The sequence below is a fragment of the Tamandua tetradactyla genome, chromosome X (assembly GCF_023851605.1).
Source record: "Tamandua tetradactyla isolate mTamTet1 chromosome X, mTamTet1.pri, whole genome shotgun sequence".
In the NCBI taxonomy this organism is placed as follows: Eukaryota; Metazoa; Chordata; class Mammalia; order Pilosa; family Myrmecophagidae; genus Tamandua; species Tamandua tetradactyla.
The window spans coordinates 57,019,330-57,045,238 of NC_135353.1; the positions used below are offsets into that span (position 1 = coordinate 57,019,330).

General features: G+C 37.0%; 1 protein-coding gene across 5 annotated transcripts in view; it reads left to right on the forward strand.

The window, feature by feature from the left end:
- Positions 1-25,909, forward strand: part of AMOT (angiomotin) — a 72,250-nt gene that overhangs the window by 34,547 nt on the left and 11,794 nt on the right. For all 5 annotated transcript variants that reach the window (XM_077145684.1, XM_077145687.1, XM_077145686.1 and 2 more), the window contains 3 exons: positions 990-1,135; positions 14,228-14,377; positions 15,353-15,543. In XM_077145684.1, the coding sequence (XP_077001799.1) occupies positions 990-1,135; positions 14,228-14,377; positions 15,353-15,543 (487 nt within the window). The remainder of the gene's footprint in view (positions 1-989; positions 1,136-14,227; positions 14,378-15,352; positions 15,544-25,909) is intronic.

The following is a 25,909-nucleotide window of genomic DNA, read 5'->3' on the forward strand; positions in this document are numbered from 1 at the left end:
TTTTCAGGTGAAACAGCTGCCTGTATTCCTCTGATCCTCTGACCCTGCTCTTCCAGTTTTCCTCCTGCACCCATTTCATCTTGCAGGAGAAGGAGAAAAGCACAGGCATGGCTCCCAGTTTTGCCTGATACTTATTTTTTTAAAAAGTTATTGAGTTCCCAAGAGGAACAGATTCTGAGATAAATGGGGTTGTGTTAGGGGTAATGTTGGTCTTAGGGTTTACTGGGAGAGATGTTGTCTAATGGACTTGATCTCAGTTATAGCATAATGTAAGCATATAAAAGGTGAAATTTTAAGTTTTATACATTTTTTTTTTTTTTTTTTTTAAAGGAAAGACAGAGAGAAGGAAGGAAGGATAGAAGGAAGGAAGAAAGGGAAACATCTTTAAACATTTTCTTGTTTTATTGTATTTTGTTTCTTTGTTTTTGTTACATGGGCTGGGGCCGGGAATCGAACCGAGGTCCTCCGGCATAGCAGGCAAGCACTTTGCCCGCTGAGCCACCGCGGCCCGCCCTATACATTTTTTAAAATATCATTTTTAGTCCTATTTATATACTGTCAGGAGGAAACAACAGTGAGTTTTTTAAGCGCAAATGCTTTTTGTCGATTTTAGACCATTTCGAAGAAATAAGACTAAAGTGACAAGCCTACCTTCTCTTCTGAGATACATACACACACGCACACATACAAATACACATACATGCAAATTAGTTCCTTTGTATAATACTTAAAACTGTGCACAGTACTCTTTTGCATCTGCTTTCACGTTGCTTAGCACAAAAGCCATCATCAAGTGACTTTTCTGAATTCATACAAGTTATTGGCAAGATAGTGATAGAGCCAAGATCTTGGATTATGCTGTTTTGTTTTATTTATATTTCTTTAGCTGTCTGTTAAAAGAGTAGAACTTCTAATAATGGGCATGATTGTCAGGTTTGCTCAAGTAAGGCTTTGGCGTACGGCAGTATTGATATTTCATGTCCTGATAGATAAAGAAAGCCAGCGGGAGAAAGAGAAACTGGAAGCAGAGCTGGCCACTGCCCGTTCTACCAATGAAGACCAAAGGCGACACATAGAAATCCGAGACCAGGCCCTGAGCAACGCCCAGGCTAAAGTGGTGAAGCTGGAGGAAGAGGTATGATTTCATCAGGTAGCATAAACAGCCTGCGAATGGGGAAGTTCGGAACTCAAAGGCACTTGGATCCCTGTTTTGGTGAACTGGCAGCAGCAGAACTCCTTGACAGGAGGGTGCCATTTGATGCTTATAGTTACAGCTGTGCTTATGTGAATGGACTTTGATTTCTTTTGCCTTTTCTGCAAATTGCTTTCTGTTCCTCTAGAATAGGAAAGCACCAGAATCAAGGAGTGATTTCTGTTTGCTCATATCTATAATAAGCGTCACACTACCCAGTTCTTCCTACGTATCTAGCACTGTCTTAAGCCTGTGACAGTATATGTGTGTGTGTATATATATATATATATATATATATATATATATATATATAAGTTTATGTATATTTCCTGCCCTTACAGGGCTTTTAAGCTGTATTTTGGAAAAAATAGACGTGATTGCAGATTTTTAAAGTACTCCAAAGATCTTGAAATTAGAATGGTCCTTATCTTCCCATGCTCAATGGGAAGTAAGTTCCCTCCCAGGTAAAAGATGAATCTTGATGGCTATACCTCTTGTTGGACTTACTTTACAGGTTGATTTTAGAATAAAAACAGTCTGCATGTCCTGGGACAGGATGGAACAGCCAATTTAAAATGTGTTGTGTGAGAGTGTGCTGTTCAGGCGCTGTGCTGTGGCTCTTAGAGGCTGGGTTTTAGCATATAGTTATGTGGTGGGGTGAAGTAATCAGTTATTTGTGCGCAATGATGGTACTTTCCATTGACAAATGCAAGGGTCCCAAAACTATTAAGGATATGATTAATATATATTTAATTAGCCTCAATGTAGATTTTACTCTATTGCCCCACTAAAATGTGGTCTTTTAAAATAGAGGGAACATTGCTGCTGGCTTATCATTAATCTTGGATATCAATTGTCATTTTACTGTAGTTCTACTAACTCTTAGAGGCTTTGCACTTCAGGGAATGGGTGTGTTTGAGCAAAAATTGAAACTGTAACTCAATAAAGAAAATTTCACATCACACTGATGTTTATTTTTAAAGTTGAGATGTTTGAATAGACAAAAATAGTCTCCATTACATTGAGTTGAAAGCTTTTAAACTTGATGCAAAAAAAGAAATTTTTTTTTTAGTGACCCCACCATCAGCACTCTATTTTACATGAGGTATGTTTAGTGATTGCTTGTTTACTCTTACTCAGTAAGAATGGCTGTAGTTCCTGGAGATCTCCTGATCTATACATATTCTCTGTTCTTTTGTGGGTATTAAAATGCTTGTTGGGGCGTTGTGTTGTGGGTTCATACTTTAACAGTAGGCAATGCCTTCTAGCCCATGATGTCCTTTAGCTTAAATTACTTAAATGTTAAGCATTAGGTTATATAAAAGCAGGTTAATGGTTGCTGAAACAGTTGTTTACGTCAGAAATACTGTTAAGTTGCATTATTGAAAAGGCAGAATACTGCCTTTTCAGGTCTGAGAAGTTTAGCACACCCCTCAGCCTTTTACTATATTTTATATTTTCATTTCTCTCCCCATTTTGCTAGAGTATTAAGAAGTAAATGACAGGGTAGGGATATGACTGTGTTATTTTAAAGAAGGCAAAACTGAGAGACTCACTGAGCAGTGGTGTGCTCGTAGTCACCTGACAAGTCTTGGATAAGGCCAGAATGAAACTGGAATCTCGTTGCTCTTCACTCCCTAGACCCTGCTGCCTGCCTCTCCATCCTTTGGAGAGGATCATCCTTTGGAGTTGAATCATCCTTTGGTTCAACTCCCAAAAAGAAAGTGTGGGAGAATGTTCAGATTTAGTAAACTCTGCATCCTTTAATTTTTTCAAAAATATATACTTTATGCTCTGGGTCCCTCTTTTCAGCAGACTGAGAAGCTTTTCCAGATGGGTTTGAAATTAGGGGGTATACATACAGGCCAATTTCCTCTCCAGGAAAGGTACCCTGTCCAGCCAGAGATAAATAGGAGAAAAGACTACAACCATTTTGACTTTGAGTCACAGTGGTAACTGAAAACAATGTATACATATGTAGAAGATGTTAATCTGTAGTTCTCACAAGGCAGCCCTCACTGAGGATTGTCTTAAATATATTTCTGGCTTCAGATTTCTGAGGCTTTTCTGGGCCCTACCTCCAGAGATTGTTAGCAGTTTCCTAGGGGCATACTCCAAAATATATAGATTTACAATTTAAAGAGGAATCTGTGAATATTGGCTTAGGATTGAATGATGACTACCAGTGGCCAGATATATCAAATGAGCTCATCAATTATTAAGTTTTAATTCCTCATCCAACTTATGCTTTTGCATGGATTCTAATTGTTTGGAAATTCTCAATTTCTTTTGATAAAAAAGATGGAGCATGTGAATGCGAGAATAAGCTGACAGCCTGAGGGACATGTATGTGCATTTGTGTGTAGTTTGTATGCTGTACTTCCTTTGCTCTCTACCCAGCAGAATCTCAAAGGTCATATAATGTCATGCCGACTCTTAAGCTGAATCACATCTAGCACATGTAGAGGCTTGAAACCACATCTCAGTGAAAATCGATGGATTTTTATTTTCTTTTTGTTAGTAGCCTATCAGAGCTGGATTTGCTCTTTGATGGTGTTTTCTCTGTCTTCCCTATAATGTTCAAAGGAAACTATTCCTTGACCTTATTTCAAAGATAGGAATTGCTAAGTGAAGTTTTTTTTCTTCTTCTGTGGCTCACATAAACCCTGTGAGGCCTAACTCTTTCTAGGGTACCATTTCTCAATCTGGAACATTAGGGAGGTATTTAAGGCAGAAGGGTAGCTTAGGAATTGGTCTAGTAAAGATTCTTTATTTTTTTCTCCCCAAAGCCAGTGGACATCTTTAAACCAAGAAGGAAACGTGTGACTGAAAATAAGGCCATATTTGATGGCACAGGGATATGTTAGATGACTTGCCTCTGTCCCATATAAACAGATCATTTAGTTATGGCTTACAAATGACACCACAGATTTCCCTTTTTTTCTCAGGACACAAAAGTTCTTCAAGGGAAAATCTTCTAGTTTACTTAGCAAATCAGAGTTAGAGAAAACTTCCTAAATTGGGACTTTTATTTAAGGAGTATTTTCTTAGTCCTCTAAGCTCAGGGTCATTATTTTTCATCATATCAAGTTGGTCAGGGAAAGATTATGGCTACTTAAATGCTCTGAGGACCTTCGCATGCATTTATGTCTGTCTGTCCACAAAGTCTTCATTTAGATGCTTTTTACTAAAATCCATTCTTTCTAATTTCATTAAGTCTCTTGCCCATGATATGCTACAATCACTGTGCTCTAAGCAGTATACAGTGATGATGCTTTAGGCTTACAGAGAACTTTCTCCTGCACTTGCAATTTCTGTCCTTTTCCAAATTCATCCCAGATTCTTTCATGGACTCTGCTCTGCTGAATACAGGGAGGTATCTTGCTAGGAAGAGGATACCGCACTAACTAAAAAGCAGACTGGTTTTCTTGGTGAGTCACCATGATCCAGAATTTGATACAATCTGCACAGGCAGCCAGCCGAGGTAAATGCTGCCTTTCCGTCCTTGCCCTTATCTTTTGGGACACATAGGACTGATTGAAGTGGCGGCTCATTAAACTCCAAGTCAAAAGAACCCTGTGTCCTACAACAACCGTGGTATTCTCATTCAAAGAGAACCTCCCCTTAACCCCTACCAATTTGATCTCACTGGAAGTTTCTACAGATTCTTGGCATATCCACTCACAAGGCTCAAGGCAGCCCAAGCTTCTGGCTGGCTGCTGTCTTATGATGATCCAGAGCTGAGCTATTGCTTGAGCAGTTGTTTCAGGATGGTGGGAAAAAGGCCTTGGCGAGATCAAAGAGAGAAGATGCTGCGGGTGGGCTGCTTACTGACTGAAGTGCACAGGAAGAGATAGAGTAGAATGTGGGAGGGCTGGCAGAAAGCACCAGTGAGCCTTATTCTTTGACCTAGGGCTAGAATGATAACCACAGAGACATAGGAATAAGAAGCCCAAGTGCTTAACCATGCCCAAACTGCAGTCGCTGGCTGATGATTTAGATATCACATTGATAACTCTTGTTGGCAGAATCCAGTGAGTTTTCCAGGGTCATATTGTCACTCCACTCAGTTATTCAAAAATGAATTCATATTGTTTCCCTCCATTTCCACCATTGTTCTCCATGGCTGATATTTTCTCTTTTTTTCTTGGTCCTTTGCCACTGGTTTGATTTGTCTTTATGTTTTTAAAGATGCATAATTTTCCTCCTACCATACCTATCCACAATTCATCATAACCAGTTTCCTTCTTTCCCAGTATTATAGGAAGATGCCCTAGGCGTAGACGTTTATATATCTAACATTCCCAAGTAATTTTCAAGGAACAATAGGATTTTGTAAGTGTGGGTTATAAATTTGGGTAGAAGATTGAAGGATGTGAATTAGGCGTGCATTTTGAAGTTGATAAGAATTTGGATAAAGTACTTATCCATCCGGGAATCTTCTATGGTGATCTGCTGGTGAATCATTGATTTCTTTGAAGTACATTTCATCTAAGGATGACATTTCCCATATCTGTGACAATGTGTTTTCTTTGAAGTATGTATTGCTCCACCCACTGAATATGTTAATAAATTATGTCCCCAGCCCAAATAGAGATGGAACGACCTCTCTGAGCTCAATTTTCTCAGCTTTTCCTATGATTTTGGCTTTTGAAATCCCCCAATTGGGAGCCTTGTGGATTTCTTTTTAGTCTCTTTTATACCATGAGCTCCATTTTTAGAAGTAGCAAGTTTTTAGAGGTAGTTTTATACGCTTCAGTTCTTTTAATATCCACCAGCAGACCACAGCCTCTTGGCAATGGTTATAGGCAGCTTGCTAATACCAGGGTAGTATTACTAAATTGCTTCAGCGTGAACTCTAACTTAGAGCCAGGGTCTCCTGGGTAAGGTTAAAGTAAATCAAAGTGAAATTACTGAAGGGTCATAGAGCAACATATGACTAGTTGTATGGAGGAGACAAGCAAAGAAAATACACTTCATTTTTTATATTCATGAAATACTGAGTGTTTGAAATTGTGGACGATAGAAGGGATGATGAAAATCAGGCATAATGAAGGATGCCCTCTAAGGCACTGGAATTAGTTCTGCATAAGTAGTCTGAACATCCTTTAGCCAATGGAATGTGTGTATATGTTGGTGTTCATCCAGATAGTATTAATAATTTACCCCCTCTGCCTAGCAATCTGTATTTTTTTTAACCTTTTAGACATATTTAGACTTAGATTGTTATATCCCCCTAAGAAGGTTGCAAGTGTTATCCTCTTTCAACAGAGTAGGAAATTAAAGAAAGATTAGGTGATATATAGTTTGTGATAAACCTAGAAGAAAACCTTAGTTTTCTTAAATCTAAAATATCCATCCTTTTGCTTTGTCCACCAGTCAATCAATGGAGAACATTCATGATAAGTCACTTCCTTGAAAATATCTGAGACAAATGGTAGCTTTAGCAGGCCCAGATGCAATTTTGTATATAGCCTTCCTCTAGAAAATAAGTTTGAAAGACACCCACAGTTGTTGGAAAGAGGAAAGAGATGCCGTCACGTGGTATTCATTTGCAGGGATCAGATTTTCCTGAGTCAGAAGGTGGATAAGGGATCTGCCAAATGCCTGGGAATGGGTTCAAATTATTGTAGACGTGTAATGGGAAAATATATTTGATTGAACTTGGGTATTTGTCTTATCCTTCAATAGGTTGCCTTCCTGCTATTATTTATCCCAATTTCATGAGTCCCCTTTTAAAACTAACTTCTGAATAGGAATAACATGAAACCCATATCTTGACTTGATCAAGCAAAAGAAATACATTTATGAATGTGTGTGTTTATTATTTGGATAGTTTCAGAGTTGTAGCTAAGCAACGCTATGCTCAATTTTTTCCTAAATTTGACAGCTATAGTTACTATTAACTGGTCACCAAGAATTTACTGAACAGTGTGCTAGAACTAGACTATAAGAAAGATACCAAAGAAAATAAAGGGGCTCTGCCCTTACGTGACTTTTGGGATACTGCCCTTGAATAGGGTATGGACTTTGTATTGTTTCCCACTGCATCACTACAAGTTTTCAGGTATAGGATAGGCCTGTCACATAGCAATCATTCAGTAGACACCTGTTGGATGAATGAAAGACTCTGCACATGAATAAAATCTTACAAAATGGTCGCTAATAGAATGCATATTATGAAAGGCTACAGAGGAAAGAAGCAATAAGAACTAGGTAAAACTATTCAAGGAAGAACACCTGAAGAATTTAGTGATTTGCTGAAGAGAAATGGAGAATTTATCAGATTAGTAAAATGTTGATCATCTGTATAGTAGTCCTAGTAGAATTTTCAGACTGTAGAACCTTAGAACATTGATGAAGGCATTTTTCAGAGCCATATCTAGGCTGGACAGAGACGCCAGCATGACAGGAGTCTAGGTAGTGAATTGAAAGTCGCCAAGTGGTTTGAGATATGGTCAAGATCAGCTGTTCTACAGGTATAAAAATGGAAATGTGAAAGTGCTTTGGACCTGGAATAAATACTAGCTAGTTGAACAGATCTGCGAGGAATAGGTTGCTTTTATTCTAAAGGAAGGCAGTGTTATAAAACATTACTTTAAGTTTGTTAAAGCAACTGCATGTAGGATGGGCTGATTGTGTGCATCTGTACGTGTCTTTATGTTTGAGTTTGTGTGTGTGCGTGTAGATGGGGGAGAACATCTGAAAATAAGGAGATCTGTGAGGCTCCATTGTACTTTGTAATAATTTAATTGTGAAATTGGGTTTAAGCTATGTTGGCTATAAAAATGTGAGGGAATGAAAGAATGTGAGAGATATTAGACTTAAGACAGAGTTGATGGATTAAATGTGATGAACAAAGGAAAGAGGGGAGAAAAATAACTCCAAGGTTCAGAGACTGGAAAAATAGAGTAAGTGATACCATCATCAGTGACTGTACTAGTGGAAAGATGGCATTAGGAAGAAATATGAAAGCAGTTTGGGACACATTCAATTTCAGAGTGAAAAATCGTTCAGTCACCTAGACATTTGTAACTAAACAGAGCATTAGAATTCAAGACTAGTGATATAACATTAAAATATGAATATAAACAGTTCCTGAAAGAATGGACATGTGGAAGATCTCTACAGTAGTGATGAAGTATGAGCATGGTCCAGTAGTGCGGGAAGTACAGAGCAGGGTCTGCTCAATCTTGGCACTCTTGACATTTCAGGCCAGATAATTCTTTGTTCTTGGAGCTGCCCTTGGCATTGAAGGATGTTACCAGCATTTCTGGTCTCAACCTACTAGATGCCAATAGCACCAGCCCCACCCAGGTAACAACCAAAAATGACTTCAGATATCAATAATGTTCCTGGGGGGTGGGGCAAAATTACCCCTGGTTGAGAACCACTGATAAATAGGATAAAGGATTGAACTACCTTAGGTTGAACTTTTGGGATGCAACAGGAGGCAGGGCAGGGGAAGGTGGGACTAAAATATCAAGACAGAATAAGAGTGGTTTTAAGAGCAGCTTTAGAAGGACATAGAATTCGGGAAAGTAGGGTAAGGGGGGCAATTTGAAAATTGGCATTTGGTAAGACAACTTGAATGGAATAATTTCTTCCATTCACTGAATACTCGGTAGAAAGTGGTTTAAATGATAGATTTTCTTGGCTTCTTCTGGGGGTTCATGGATGCTGCTTTCTGGATTAGAAACACAGAGTGACTAATCTGTGGTTCTGAGAAACTCATTTTATGCACAAGAAGAGCCACTACTTCGGCTTTGGAAATTTTCAAGTAAACTTTCACTTTTTGATCACTGATGATATAGGGAAACACATAATCTAGGATACTATGGAAAGTACATACATTATGTTTCCTGTCTTTTGCATGTACGTGCACATAAACCAAGGCAGGACTTTATTTTGCTTTTACCTCAAAAAATGTGCCTAAATACATGATTTTAGGATACCATTTGGCCTAGGTCTCTTAGATATTGGTCAACATTGAAGATGAAGGAGAGAATCTTCAATTTATAAAATGTTTAGAAGTTGAAAGACCCTTAGAGATAATCTATATAACTCCGCGTTTTGCTTTGATTTTCAACTTTTAAAAACACAATGGAAGCCTGATGGGGCATGACATTCCCTAGAGAGAATGCTATACCCAAAGCCAGTGAGGGGTGGAGCATTATGAGTTCCTCAGGACCTTAAGTAATTTAAAATACTGAAGTGTCAAGTGTGAAAAGAAGAAGGAGCCAGGTATGGTGACAGGAGAGGCCCAGTCTATGGGGAAGATAGCATACTATATATATAAATGATGGCAATCTTTTTATTCAAATGAAGTTTTATGTAGAATCGCACTAATATATAAAACACATAAAAGAGGATCCATTCTGCACAACCCATGAACCATATTGGCCCCTGAAACACCTCCACAAAACACTAGAACTCTGGAACAGAGTGTGGAACTGGTCCAGCTAAAGTTGCAAATATTTTCTGTAAATGACCAGGTAGTAAATATTTTTTATTTTGTGAACCATACAGTTTCTGTGGCAACTGCATCTTCTCAACTCTGCCTTTGTAGTTGGAAGGCAGCCATTTGACCAACTGTTGAGCTTTTTGGTTCACTGACTCCTGATTCCACCTTCATTTTTATAAATGGAGACTCAGAGGTTGAGAACAGGAAAACAGGTTCATTAATAACAGAACTGGGTCTAGAATCCAAGTATTCTGACTGCCACCTTGTTCTTTACCTTTCACTGGGCTGTCAAATAGAAATTTCTGATATGTTTAACTGCGCATGTTTGTGTATGTGTCAGAAAATGAGCTCTGTCTAAAGTTCTCTTGGTACATAGTACTTTCGACAATAAGATAAGTATTTCTTCATCATAAAATGGAGGTAGGTGGTGCAAGGGTAGTTCAGTGGTAAAATTCTCACCTGCCATGCCAGAGACCTGGGTTCTATTCCTGGCACATCTACAAGCAAACAAGCAAAACAAACAAACAACAAAAATTTAACAAATGGTGCTGCAATAACAGGATACTCATATGGAAAAAGAATGAAATGTAACCCCCACCATAGAGCATACAAAAAAATGTTATTTTGAGAGGCTGTGGTATCCTTTCAGTTACACAGTGTTTACTTTCAACTGGATCTCCAATGAATGACCATTCCCTATAAAGATATCTGCAGCTCTCCTGTATGAGGCACTCAAGGTCTAGTATTGAATGTCAGAGGGATGGGTATAACTTTAATGATTAATTGTACCTTGATTTATAGTTAGGGTTATTGAGAGAGTGGAAACCATGCTAAGGCTATCTGGAGTGAGTGTTCATTCAAACTTGAGAGAACTGGAGCATGTGTGACTTGGCATTCACTTTTTCTTAAAAAGAAAAAAAAGAAGAAAAAAAAAACTCCAAGTACTTTTTGTACCAGACATTGTTCTAAGCCCTTCATGTGTATAATCTCATTTGATCCTTATAGCATTATAATTACGTCCATGTTGTTGGTGATTGAGTAAATGGAAGCTCAAGGGGAAAGAAGAAAGGTCAGGGAGAGTAAGTCACTTAACTCAGACTCAGTTTGAGGCCAGAACCCATGACCTTAGCCATTTACTCTTCTGCCTCTTTCTTTACCTCAGAAGGAGCCACTGACATTTCTTAGGGTTTTGGAAGGTGAAGTTGGGGATTCAGAATATCTTAATTATTGTCATAATACTATAGATTCAGAGTAAACTTTTGATGAGATTATCATTGGAAATGAGTTTGTGGAGGCTAGACAGAAAAACAGAAAAGGGGATTTATCATGGTGAAGATAGAAATGAAGTAGATAAAGTCCAGGAAAGCGAAGGAGTTAATAAACCATGTTGATCTTTCTTCTTTTCTTCCCATAGATGAGAACTAGAAATTGTAGAGTATATAACTTATAAGAAAGCCAATTTAATTAGATGCATCTGTAGAGTTTTGCATTGGCAGCATCCAAAAATTGTCCTTTTTACCTAATTTATCTAGGGATTAAGCATTTGCTGGATGATCATGGTGTTTATGGGTGAACTTCTTTTACAGGAAGGAAGAGAATTATACCAGCAACAGTGGCCCTAGTGTCTTGTGGGACATCAATGCAGTGATTTTTCTTGGCTTGCTTTGTGGAAGTTGTCTACCCATGTGCCTATTTTGAGCCAATTCAGAAAACTCTCTTGGCCTTTACTGGTCTTCACTTCTAAATGGCTGGGTCAGGGACTTCTATTGTGGAGATGATTTTGCTCAGATATTTAGATTTTCTTGTTGTAGAAAAGTAGGTTTCTGCTTTTAAATAAAAAGCAGGAGAAATCCACATGGCCCTGGACTGCTTTTTATTCAATTCTCCAAGCTTACATTGCAGCACTTTGCCATCAAGACAAAAACTGCTTGCTAAGTTTAATTGCCTTTAAGAATAACTGCCTTAAGGTTTAGTAATTATAGTGAACATTCTCTTCATTATCATTGCACTGTTCCCCTAGGGCTTTCAGAGTGATTTGCAAATATTTACATGAAACTTCAAATAGCTCATGAGGATTATAGAACCCAAAAGGTGAAACATGGAGGATGTTTCATGCTATCCAGTTATTCATAGCTTAGAAAATAAGAAGGCAGAGACATCTATGAAATGAAGGTTTTGATTGTCCTAGTCAGTTTTTTTTTTACAAATATATACCCCAGAAAAGAAAGGTTTAAGTTTATTAAGAGAAAGGAAATGATGTTTTTTTTTTTTCCAAGGAAAATGTCTAATGGATAAAGCAATCTAGGCTTGTAACTCACCTCAACCTGTTCACAAGACTTAATTGAACTAGGTTTGGAATGAAAGGAAATATGAAGAAAATACAGAGATAAATGAAAAGCTTTATTTTCCCAGTCTCTTAGACAAAGCATACCACAAGACTGGTAAGAAAATATAAGACACATTTTCTCCCACCTGGAGCAAGTTCAACAATTCTAATTTGGGGAAGAGGCAGTAATAACACAAAGAGTATTTCCATGCTAGCACGCACCATGCTAAATACCTGGAAATTCTAGATAACAAAGGTTTGTACTCATTACAGTTAGTCAGTTACCTGGTGTTTGGAAGAATACGAAAGAGAGAGGCACTACTGTTTCTGAATTAGGGGAGTCAGGTTGGTTCTCCTACCTTTGCCTCAGCTAAATGGATGTGGGAAATGTTCGGAGGTTAGGTAGCCTCTTACTTTACAACTCTATCTAGATAGCTTAAGGATTTGGTAATTTATTGAAAAGTTGGCGTTTAGCTGAATTCCTGGGTGGTCTTTCTTTTTGACCAGGTTAATAGTAATATATTCAAATTTTAATGTTAACAATGAAGGTATCCCTAACCTCAGCTTCCACAAGAATGACAATAACATATTTGCACAACTTGGAAGAATGTCTGCTTTAGAAAATGTCCATGGGTCGATTTTTTAGCTTTGAGAAGTGTCCCACAAGTATTATGGAAGGCACAATGATTGTTTACCAACAAGGTTGAAAGACTGCACTTTCTTCCATTTTCTTGGGCATTGAGGGGCTGTGTGCCTTCTTTAAGGAGCTCTTAGATCCTCCTCATTCCTTTACTCCCATAGAGCTAGAATTTGGCTTGAAAGTTACAAGGGTACAAAGAACTCAAATTCTTAGTCCCGATCTGAAAAAGGTAGAAACCTTTTCTTTTGGATATGCATTATACAATTTCAAGGAGGAAAAATCGTGTTTGACTGGTTTAGTCAAGGATTTGATTCATTAGTTTGAATCTTTAGGGATCTATAAAAGTTCCAAAATAAAAGTTGAGAGCTTACAGTTCAGTGTTATCAACATAGGATAATGAGTGGGACAGAAATCACAGTAAGTTATGGTCTTTTAATGAAGGTTATCAAGAGAGTGCTGGTCAGTGACAAGACTACAAACTTGACCCATGACATGGCAGCTTCACTTTTGAGAGGCAGAAACTTTATAGCAGAGAAGCAGTGACAAATTATATTAGGTCGTTGCCAGGACCTCAAGCTTCAAAAGCCAATTCTGCTCTTTGTATCTTCAACAGTTGACCACCTTTTCTCTCCCACTTGGAGAGGAAACAACTATATAAAAGGGAGTGGAAGTCCTTTCCTTACTAAATTAAACTTTTCTCCTTAAACAGCTCCCCCATTTTTTCTTAGAATTTCTCTACTGTAAAACTCCGAATAATTCACCCAGAATATTCAAGTGTAAAATGAAAAAGAGCAGAAGTGAGGATATCCACAAGTGGGAAACTGAAAATGTTATAGGGAACTCAGTAGAAATAGAATTTTGTACAGACTTTGACTTTGAGTGTATGTTACTATCTCTATTTCTTTTCAAGTTATTTTTTATTAATTGGACTGGAAGTTAAGAGGCCTAGGTGCTTATTTTGGTTCATGAGTATCTTTCAAAATCTTTATGAAGTGTACCCAGTTGGTTTGTGACCTATTGTTGGCTACTATTATTTATTTATTTAAAAAAGTATTGAGTGACACATTAGTTAGGCACAAGGGATACACAACATAAAGTCCCTGCCCATGTGCATTGTTTAGGTGGGAGAGCAAATGTGGAGCATTCCATGGAAAGTGAAGACAATCTTAGTATAGGTATGTGTAAGCACTTAATGGGAAATAGAGAAAGGAATGATGATGAATGTGTGGCAGTCGAGGAAGACTTTCTAGAGAAGTCATTGGATCTGGACTTTGAGGGATAAATGGGAGATAGAAACCTGTCGTCTAGAAGCATACCATCAAAGACCCTACTGAAGGAAATAGACTTGGAGAAAACATAGAGATGGGGAAAGAGGAGGAGACTAAAGTGGGCTCGTCATTCCTATCTCTCTTCTCATTCACTGTATAATAAATGCAAAGCATTCTGCTACTCATCCTGAAAGACTTTCTCTTCATCCTTTCTTTTTTGGAACTGGAGTCTGGGACAAGGAGAGATCTAAACCAAAAGCTGGATTTGGGGGCGGTATAACTGATACTGTTACTGTCTTTCTTTCCATCTTGCAAATCTCCCAACCCGGATTGCCAGCTGAAAAAGAAGCAGGTTTATGTAGATAAGGTGGAGAAGATGCAGCAGGCACTTGTACAGCTGCAGGCAGCATGTGAAAAACGTGAGCAGCTAGAGCACCGACTCCGAACGCGACTGGAGAGGGAACTGGAATCCCTCAGAATTCAACAGGTATGGAGAACATAAAAGAAAAGCAAAAAGAAAATGATATTATTCCTAGTTGCTTATTTTTCAGTTGCCTTTTGACCTGAAAATAAAAACCACACACTTGCTCATCTTTCAGGTTTTTTGCCCATCTGATTTTACTCCAGAGTACCTTTCAGTTGTAAATATGAAGTCTGCTTCCTTAACTTCCTATCTCATCAAAATCCTTAAGGCCTAGTATCTTGCATCTTTTATTTTCACATGCATCCTAGAAACAGTAGTTCCTCTAGGTAGTGAAATGCTGTACAAATGGACTCATAAACATTTAGAATTGAAAATAGTCTTTAGAAATCATCTGTGTATTCTGATTCTCATTGTTAGATGAGAGAATCAATACCCAGAAAGGGTTGCATAACTCATTTACAGTCACTTAGCAAGTTAGGGGCAAAGGAAGAAATAAATTCTAGAATTTTTATTCCCATATCTATTGTGTACAATGCTGGCAGGCAAGGATAGCACTTTTTAACCCTTACTGAACCACTTTCTGAGCATGACAATTTAATGTGGCAAGCTCCTTTCTTGACCAAGGCAGTACCTTATTCAAGCCCAAGATAGAAAGTCCTGTGGTCTTTGGGGAAGATCTGAATTCCTCTTGCTTCAGAATTAGAATCCAAACTGGAAGGTACTTGGGCAGTAATCCTTTCTAAAATAGGGGCTTTAAAAAAAAATTTTGTATGCTGTATGGCAGGGTCACATTTCATTACTTTTCATATGAGTATCCTGTTATTGCAGCACTATTTATTGAAGTTTTTTGTTTGCTTGTTTGATTTTTTGGAGGAAGTGCATGGGCTGGGAATCGAACCCGAGTCTCCCACATGGTAGGCGAGAATTCTACCACTGAACTACCCTTGCACTCCCAGGAACAGGGGCTTTTAAAATGGAGCTTAGCACGATGGTTCTCCTCTCACTAACATGAGATGTCTTGGGAATCTCCACCAACAGCGCCAGGGCAACTCTCAGCCCACCAACGTTTCGGAATGCAATGCTGCTGCACTTATGGAGTTGCTTCGTGAGAAGGAGGAGAGGATCCTGGCCCTGGAAGCTGATATGACTAAGTGGGAGCAGAAGTACTTGGAGGAGAATGTGATGAGACATTTTGCCCTGGATGCTGCTGCAACTGTGGCTGCTCAGAGGTCAGTAGTTGGGTAGTAAGGTCACTGCTTGAAAAGGGTTGGTAAGGAGAACAAAACAGTAACTGATTGCATTAGTATAGTAGGGCTGCCATAACAAAGTACCACAAACTGGATAAGTGGCTTAAAATAAGAGAAATTTATACTGTCACAATACTAGAGATCAGAAGTCTGAAATAAGGATGTTGACAGGATCATTCCTTCCTACAGTGACTCTTAAAGAAAAATCCTTCTTTGGCTCTTCCAGCTTCTGGTGGCCTGAGGCATCCTTTGGCTTGTGGCAGCATAACTCCAATCTCTGCCTTCGTCTTCACATGGCCTTCTTCTCTGTGTGTAACTGTGTCTGCTCCCCTTCTCATAAGGACATCAGTGTTCGGATTTAGAGATCACCCTAAATTTAGGATGATTTCCTCTCTAGATCTTTACTTAATTACATCAGCTAAGACCATTTCCAAATAAAGTCACATTTGGAGGTTCCCAGTGAGCACTAATTTTGGTGAGGCACTATTCAATCCAGTACACTGATGAATAGATTTATTAGTGGGCTCGTTTTTCTTTAATATTCTGGTTTTTTCCTTCCATTTCTGCTTAAGTGTGCTTTCTTTCATCTGGTTATGAAAAAGCCAGATGAATGACTGTGGAGGCAGAGAATCAGGGATTTGAAAATTAAAGTTACTTTATGAACTTATGGGAATCGTAGTTAAACTTTGCTTTGAAGCCAGAACAGTTGCAGGTGGGATCAACTGAATGCTTATACACCTCCTTCACCAGAGTGATAGATTCTTTCAGCCACATGTGTAGGTTTTTTGATTGGCCCCAGACTGGAGAGAAAGCCTCTCCAGAGAAATGCCACACAGAACTAAATGTCACTGAGGAGTAGCTGCTGCCATTTGATAGCTCTGGCTTTTCCAAGGTATGTCAAAGACTATGCCAAACATGAATCCATCCCTGCCCTTTGAGGAGGTCTATATTTGAAGGCCACATTCTTTGTGTACATGAGCTCATCACATGTAAGCAGTCATATTCCATCTGGTAGGCAGAGAAAGTGGTGGGAGGATTCTTAATTTTTCCCTTCTTATTTGTTTTTCTTTTCACATTATAAACACTAATTATTGGACTTTGGAGGAAACAATGTTTTTAGCATGAAACCAACAACAAAACTAAATTCAAATCAGGAAATGAGGTGGGTTTTGGAGATAAAGACAGAACCTTGGTCTAGAATTTGGTATCTAAGGTGGACTATAACATATTTTACCTACGTAGGTGATTTTTACCCAGAAACTTATTTCAAAGCCAGTGTTGGTTTCAACACTCTCTGAAGTGTGTTACACCAGAAGAGTCTCAAATCACTTACCAGATTTGGGTTGGGATTTGTGTGTGAAGGGGGTGGTATATACATTTATGTTTAAGTCTTTCTCATGCCAAATCTGACGGGAGTCAGTGCTCAAAAGCTGAACTGGTGATTTATAAATCTACCCTCAATTCTCCAGGAAGACATCTTAAATTTTTTAGCATGTTCTACTTGTCTCCAGACATTCCCTATAACTTAAATAGATTGAAGCTTCCTGTGTCTTGATTTCTAGGTTCTTATGGACTTACAACTTAATTATCTCTGTTCCCTGGGAAAGGTGTGCTCAGAATATGCCAATGTAGTAATAGAGTGCACGAAAACCCAGCTGTGCTGGAAGATGATAGAGAGGTTGTAAGCAAAATTAAGTGTAATTTTAGCTACTACATCCCAAGGAAACACCCCAGTCTAGCACTTGTTCAGAGGTGATTTATGAAACCCCAACTGAAAACATTGTTGTTATTGGGAGGGAAAGATGTGAGGTAATTTTGTCATTTTGGGAAAGAAACAGCTCCTGAAATGGGCCAAGGTGAGGGTATGCAGTTTGGGATCATAGTAGATGTTCAGTATTCTTGGTACTGGAATGTCTGCAGCTGTAACTGCCTTCAGATGAGTCTCTGGTTATACATAGACTCCATGTCAAAATACAGGAAAGCTAAAATGTCACTGGGAACCATCTATAAAGAAATTACTCTCTTTCTTTCCTCCCTGGAAAGGTTTCAGTACTGGTAGAATCCCTTTTCAGATGGAGTTCCAAATATGTTGGCTTCCATAAGTTAAATTTAATTTTAACCAAATTCCTTTACATCATCAGGTAAAAAGTTTCCATTTCATTACTGTTTTCAACAAAATATGCATGCATGTTTATAATTTAATATGATAAAAGCAGCTATCTCCCACCAAACAGGAGCGCCCAAGATAGTTCCTCAGGAAAACATTCCATTTTTGGTTACTTGCCACTTGTGTGTCTAATAATCTAACCCACAGGAGAGAAACTGTATTCAGGTATCTGCAGAATGAGAATTGGAGTGACTCCTCTAGAGGATTTCATTTCTAGTATTATACTATATGTCCAAATATAGTGCTCTCATGTTCTGCCGTGAGGTTAGTTTACTTCTTCTTTCTTCACCATGAGATTTCAAATTTTGGAAGTAGCAACTATCAGAAAACTTTATTATAGATTCTTTGGGGTCTTCTGCCTAACCCTCCAACATCTCTTATGAATCCTTCTTTGTCCAGTTGTTTCATTTTTGCTCCTCCCATGTTTAAATGTCGGTATTGGCCAAGGTTTTTCCCTTTGTCCCTTTCCAACATAAAAACCCTGCCTCTGATAGGGCTGAAGGCAGTGGAGATCCAAAGAAGAAGGATTAACAGATGGCCATGTGAAAAAGTTTGCTGAGGATCACCGTCATCTGGCTAGACCAGGAAAACACAGCTTTGGGTAGCCTTTTGGTTTCTTTCCTGACCCTTTCCTCAGGGCTCTTTGGAACTCCTGTGAGCTCCCTTCATGGATCCCTGGCCTGTTTTGGCTGAGAAATATTGACTTGGAAAGGCCTCTCTGGGTGACCCTCCTCTCAGACATTGCCCTCCAGGAAAAAGCAGCTACAGGCTATGAAAGGAGAGCACAAAAAAATTATAGAAGCAAAACAAAAGCGAACAGAACAGGTCAAGCTTCCCTGAAAATTAACAGAAGAAATGAAGATGTCCTTTGGAAATGAAATGGTTTCACAAATTGCACAATTTTTAATTGTACTGCATACCCTGGGTAGGAAACAGATATAGAAAAGCTGAATAAATTTGATCAGTCAAACATGGACAATTCTAAAGGTCTAGAGTACATTGAACCAACTGTCAAAGAAGAGCCTCAACACAAAGCCAATCAATGATAAAACTCTAGGCAAGAGAGAGAAGCTCATAATGATAACCAGATGCCTAGAAATCAGCAAAAATTACAAGCCACCCTAAGGATCAGGAAGACATAGCCAAATCAAGGAAACAGATTAAAACTTCAGGAGAGACACAGAATTTGGAGCAATTAATAAAAAATGTTCAAACATATCTCCTAAATCAGTTCAAGGAGATGCAGGAACACTTGGCTAAAGAGATAAAAGATATTAAGACACTGGCTAAGCATAAAGAATTTGAAAACATGAAAAGAAAATTAATGAACTTATGGGAATAAGAGGGCAAATAGAAGTGATTAAAAATACACTAGAGAAATACAGCAGCAGATTTGAACAGGTGGAAGGAAGAATCAGTACTAGAAGTGAGGATGATTGAAATCTCACAGGCAAAAAAACCTATGAAGAAAAGTATGGAAAAACTGACCAGGGTCTCAGGGAATTGAATGATAGCACAAAGCATAATACATATGTATCATGGGTGTCTCAGAAAGGAAAGGGGGAAGAAAGAATATTTAAAGAAATAATCCATGAAAAAAACATGGAGATGAAAAGGCAGTGGTATGATATATTTAAGGTACTGAAAGAGGAAAACTGAGAGGCAAGGATACTTTATCCAGCAAACGTGTCCTTCAAGAATGAGAAGGGAGTTTGACATCTTCACAGATAAACAAAAGCTGGGAGAATTCATCAACAAGAGAGCAGTTCTACAAGAAATACTAAACTGAGTTCTCCAGACTGAAAGAAAAAGACAGGTGAGAGAGGCTTGGCAGAGAGTGTAGAAATGAAGACTATCAGTAAGGGTAACTAAAGGGTAAAAAATTGCAAAAATATTATATGGCATATAAAACAAAAGAATAAATGGTTGAAGTAAGTACTGCCTTTACAGTGTTAACACTGAATATTAATGGATTAAACTTTCAAATCAAAAGACCCAGATTGGAAAAATAGATACAAAAGTGTGATCCATCTATATGCTATCTAAAACAGACTGAGCTTAGACTGAAGGACACAGATAGGTTGAAGTTGAAAGGTTAGAAAAAGACATTCCATGCAAAGAGTAACCAATAAAGAGCTGGGGTAGCTATACTAATATTGGAGAAAATAGACTTTCAGTGCAAACCTGTTACCAAGGATACTACATATTAATAAAAGGAACAATACATCAAGAAGAAATAACAACCATAAACATTTATGCACCTAACCAGAGAGCCCCAAAATACATGAGGCAAGCACTGGCAAAACTAAAGGGAAAAACAGACATCTCTACAATAAGAGTTGGGGTTTTAATACCAACTCTCATCAATAGATACAACAACTAGACAGAGCGTCAGTAAGGAAACAGAAAACTTTAACAATTGATATAATGAACTAAGCCTAATGATATATGCAAACTTTGTAACCCAAAACAGCAGGATATTCTCTTAAAATGCTCATAGATCATTCTCCAGGATAGACCATGTTGGGTCACAGAGCAAGGCTCAGTAAATTTTAAAAGATTGAAATTATACAAAGCACTTTCTCCGACTGTAATGGAACCAAGCTAAAAATCAATAACCAGTCAAGAGCTGAAAAATTCACAAATACATGGAGGTTAAACAGCACATTCCTTAACAATGAGTGGTTCAAAGAAGAAATTGCAAAATAAATCATTAAGTATCTTGAGACAAATGGAAACGAGAGCACAACACATCAAAACTTATGGAATGCCCTGAAAGCAGTGCAGGGAATAAATTTTATATGCTTAAATGTTTACCTTAATAAATTAGAAAGAGAGAAAATCAAAGATCTAAAGGCACACCTGAAAGAACTGGGAAAAGAACAGCAAACTAATCCCAAAGCAAGCAAAAAGAAAGAAATAAAGGTTAGAGCAGAATTAAATGAAATTGAGAACAAAGAATCAATAGAGAGAATTAACAAAACCAAAAGTTGATTTTTGAAAGGCTCAATAGAATTGACAAATCCATAGCTAGACTGCAAAGAAAAAAGAGAGAAGATGCAATAAATAAAATCAGAATTGTGAGGAGAGCCATTACTACTTCTCCCACAGAAATAAAAAAGATCATAGGAGGATACTATGAACAACTGCATGCCAACATATTAGACAACTTAGATGAAACGGACAAATTCCTAGAAACACCAACAACCTACACTGACTCTAGAAGAAATAGATCTCAACAGATGAATTACAAGAAAAGAGATTGAAGCAGTCATCAGAAATATCCCAACAAAGAAAAGTTCAGCACCACATGGCTTCATAGGTGAATTATACTAATCATTCCAAGAAGAATTAATATCAATCCCGCTCAAACTCCTCCAAAAAAATGAAGAGGAGGGAACAATTCCTTGCTCTTTCGATGAAGCCAATATCACCCTCATACCAAAACCAGATAAAGATAGTACAAGATAAGTACCAATCAGATACTTGCAAATCTAACCCAACAGCACATTTAAAGAATTATACAGACGGTCAAGTGGATTTTATCCCAGGTATGCAAAGGTGGTTCAACACATTCAAAACAATAAATTTAATACAATATATTATCAAACCGAAGAGGAAAAAAACACATGATTATCTCAATAGATGCAGAAAAGGCATTTGAACAAAATCCAGCATCCTTCTTTATAAAAACACTTTGAAAGAGAGAAATAGATGGATACTTTCTCAACATGATAAAAGGCATATATGAAAAACCCACTGCTAACATCATACTCAATGGTGAAAGACTGAAGACTTTCCCTCTAAGATCAGAAACAAGACAAAGATGCCCACTGTTACCACTGTCACTCAACGTTGTGATAGAAATTCTAGCTAGAGCAATTAGGCAAGAAAAAGAAATAAAAGGCATCCCACTTTCAAAGGAAGATGTATCCTATATATAGAAAATCTCAAAAAACCTACAACAAAGCTTCTTGAGCTAATAAATGAGTTCAGCACAGGGGCAGGATACTTGATCAACCTGCAAAAATAAGTAGTGTTTCTTTGCAGTAGTAATGAACAATCTCAAGAGAAAACCAAGAAAAAATTCAATTTACAATAGAAACTAAAAGACGCAAATATCTGGGAATAAATTTAACCAAGGATGGAAAGCATTTGTATCTAGAAATTACAAAACATTACTAAGAGAAATCAAAGAAGACCTAAATAAATGGATAGACTTTCCATGTTCATATATTGAAAAAGTAAATATTGTTATGATGTCGATTCTACCCAGCTTTATTTAGTGATTCAGTGCAATCCTAATCAAACTTCCAATAGCCTACTTTGCAGAAATGGAAAAGCCGAATATCAAATTTTGGGTGAAAGGTAAAGGGCCCTGAATACCTAAAAACATTTTGAAAAAGAAGGTCGAAGTTGGAAGACTCACACTTCCGGACTTTAAAGCATCCTACAAAGTTACAGTGTATAAAACAGCTTGGTACTGGAACAAAAATAGGTATATTGACCAATAGAATCAAATTGAGAGTTCAGAAATAGACCTTCACATCCATGGCCAGTTGATATTTGACAAAGCTGCCAAGTCCATTCATCTGGGACAAAATAGTTTTTTCATTAAATGCTGCTGGAAGAAAAGGATATCCATGTTCAAGACCATAAAAGAAAACTCCTTTCTCACACTTTATACAATTAACTCAAAATGGATCAAACATCTATATATAAGAACCAAGACCATAAAACTCCTAGAAGAAAATGTAGGGAAGCATCTTCAAGATCTAGTGGTAAGCAATGGTTTCTTAAACTTTACACCCAAAACACAAGCAGTGAAGGAAGGAATTGATAAATGGGACTTCCTCAAAATTAAAAAAAATTGACCCTCAAAAGAATGTGTCATAAGAAAGAAAAGACAGCCTAACCAATGGGAGAAAATATTTGAAAACCAAATATCCAGTAAGGGTTTAATATACAGAATATATGAAGAAATCCTATAACTCAACAGTAAAAAGACAAGAACCAAATGAAAAAATGGACAACAAGCTTGAATAGACACTTTTCTAAAAAGAACATACAAAAGCTGAAAAGCGCATAAAAAAATGCTGAACATCACCAGCTATTAGGCATATGCCAATTCAAACCACAATGTGATATCATTTCATGTCTACTACTAAATATAAAGAAAATTGCAAGTGTTGAAGTGGATGTGGAGAAATAGGAACACTTATTTACTATTTCTATTTCGTGAGTACATAGAATAGTGCATCTGCTGTGGAAGACAGTTCAGCTTTTCCACAAGAAGTTAAGTATAGAATTTCCATATGATCTGGCAATCTTGTGGCTACATATATACACAGAAGAACTGGAAGCAAGGGCTCAAACAAATGTTTGTATACCTTTGTTCATAGTACTATTATTCATAACTGCCAAAAGATGAAGGCAACCCAAGTGTCCGTCAACCAGTGAATGGATAAACAAAATGTGGTATATACAGATGATAGAATATTAATCTGCTGTAAGAAGGAATGAAGTCCTGGTGCATGCAACAACATGGATGAACCTTGAGAATTTAATGTTGAGTGAAATAAGCCAAAAACACAAAAGAACAAATATTGTATGATCTTACTCATATGAATTAATTATTAATATGGTATTATTAATATGGTATTATATTACTGATGTGAATTAATTATTATAATCATATAATTATTATATTATCCCTTGATAATATAAGTTATCAGGGGATAGAATGGGGGTAGAGAATGGGGAGTTGATGCTTAATTTGTGCAGAATTTCTATTTAGGCTGATTGCAAATGTTTGGAAATGGACAGTTGTGATATTGGCACATTACTCTCAGTATAATTAGCAGCACTGAATTATGTTGGTGAATGTGGTTTAAAGGGGAAGTTTTGCATAGTGTATGTTACTAGAAAGAAATTTAGAAGATAAAACATGGAACTGTATAACAAGTGAACCTTGTGGATGATTAACTGTTTAATAGTATAAATATAAGAATCTTCCTTTATGAATAATAACAAAGGTATGACACTGTTAAATAGTATTAATAATAAGGTTTTATGTAGGAAAAACACACCTAATGTAAACTGTGAATATAGTTAACAGTAATATTTTAATATTCTTTGAGCAATTGTAACAAAGGTATCACACTAATGCAAAGAGTCAGTAATGGGGGTATATGGGAATGCTGTATTTTTTACATGAGTTTTCTGTAAATCTACATCTCTAATGAGACTACTAATACTAATAATAATAACAACAATAGTTAAAATAAAAACGTTCTTCTAAGCGAATGAATTCAGATAACACATATTGTAGGATTCCATTTATATAAACTGTAAATATAAATGAATCTGTACAGACAGAATTAGATTCGCAGTTATGAAGATCTGGGGAGGGATAGAGGGATTGAGGGGTGACTGCTAAGGGGTATGGGGCTTTTATTTTTTGAGTAATGAAAATGTTCAAAAATTGTTTTAGTGATGAATCCACAGCTCTGTGATTATACTAAAAGCTGCAGATTGCACACATTGGATGGGTAGTATGGTATGTGAACATATTTCAATAGAACTGCTTTAAAATTTTTTTTAATTTAAAAAGCAAATGATATGGAGACATTTCAAAAGACACGGGAACCAGCTTGAAGGATTTTCCTTTGGCCAAATCTTGGACAATTTGAGCACTGAAATAATGATAGTAGTATTTTATAATACATTGAGTATGATAAGAATTCATACATCCGTGGCCATATGAATGCATAAATGAGTACATGGATACATTTAGTGAATGAGAAAGTAAAGCTTTAATTTTCAGTAGAATACCAACTAATACATGTGGAAAAATCATAGAGTTAAAAAGTGGCCATTTGGCAAACATCATTGTACAATTTTATTCATGCAAGAAACATCAAACATTAAAAACAGTGGAAAAATTTTTATGAGAACCAGGGTATTTACATAATCTCAAAGTATCTCCCCCATAAAATGCTTATTAACTAATTATTAATTGATTTACTTATCAACCAACTGACAATTATCTTATTAATTAATCCAGTGATTTAAAAATTAACAACACCATTATGGAAACAAATTGAAAACATGTCGTTATGATACAGTGCATTAAGAATACAGCATTACTTCTGTGATATTCTTGTCACTATAGCAATATAGATAACCTGAAATTAATCATGAGGAAGGATCATACAAATGCAAATTAAAAGTTATTTTACAAAGTAACTGGCCTGTAATCTTCAAAACAACAAAGTAATAAATGAGAAGAAAAGACTGAGGGACTGTTCCAGATTGACAGTCACTAAAGAAGCTTGACAGCTAAATGCAATATTTGATAATGAAGTGGATCTTATTCCTGTAAAGGATATACTGGGACAATGGAGGAAATTTGAATGGGACCTTTAGATTAGACTTAATTTCTTGGTTTTAATAATTGTACTGCAAAAAAAATGTATTTGAATAAGGAAAGAAGGAAAGAAAAAAAGGAAAGAAGAAGAAATGGAGAAGTGATGATTTCTAAATCTGTAACTAAAATCCCTACATCTGGTGCCAAACTGTTACTGCCTGCTGGGTTTCTACCAACAGTATCTGTTCGTATCTCAAAGTCAGTATATCTAAAACCTAACACCTCATAGTTAGTTATCAGGTTTCACAATTAAGACATATTGTTGTGGTGGTATCGATGGCATTTTTAGAATACACATTTTTAAATTAAGGTATTATTTAAATGAAAATCACATATTTTCAGTGTATGGTTTTTTGAATGCTGGTAATTGTATAAAATCATGTAGTCACTACCACAGTCAAGATGGAGTACTGTCCCTTCACACACCAAAGTTTCCTTGTGGTGCTTTAACTTAACCCTTTTCCCCACAACTGACTCCAGGCAACCCTTATCTGCTGTTTATAATTATATTTTTGCATTTTCTAGAATTTTATAAAATGGAATCATATGGTATGTACTGTTTATTAAATCCTTTTGTTCAGTATATTTATTTTGCGATTCATCCACATTGTTGTTCATTCCTTTTTTATTGCTGAGTAGTAGTAATCATTGTATGAATATGCCATGTGTACATTCTTTCATCTGCTGATTGACATTTGGATTGTTTATAGTTTTTAGGCATTGTGAATAATAGAATGCAGATTTTAATATAA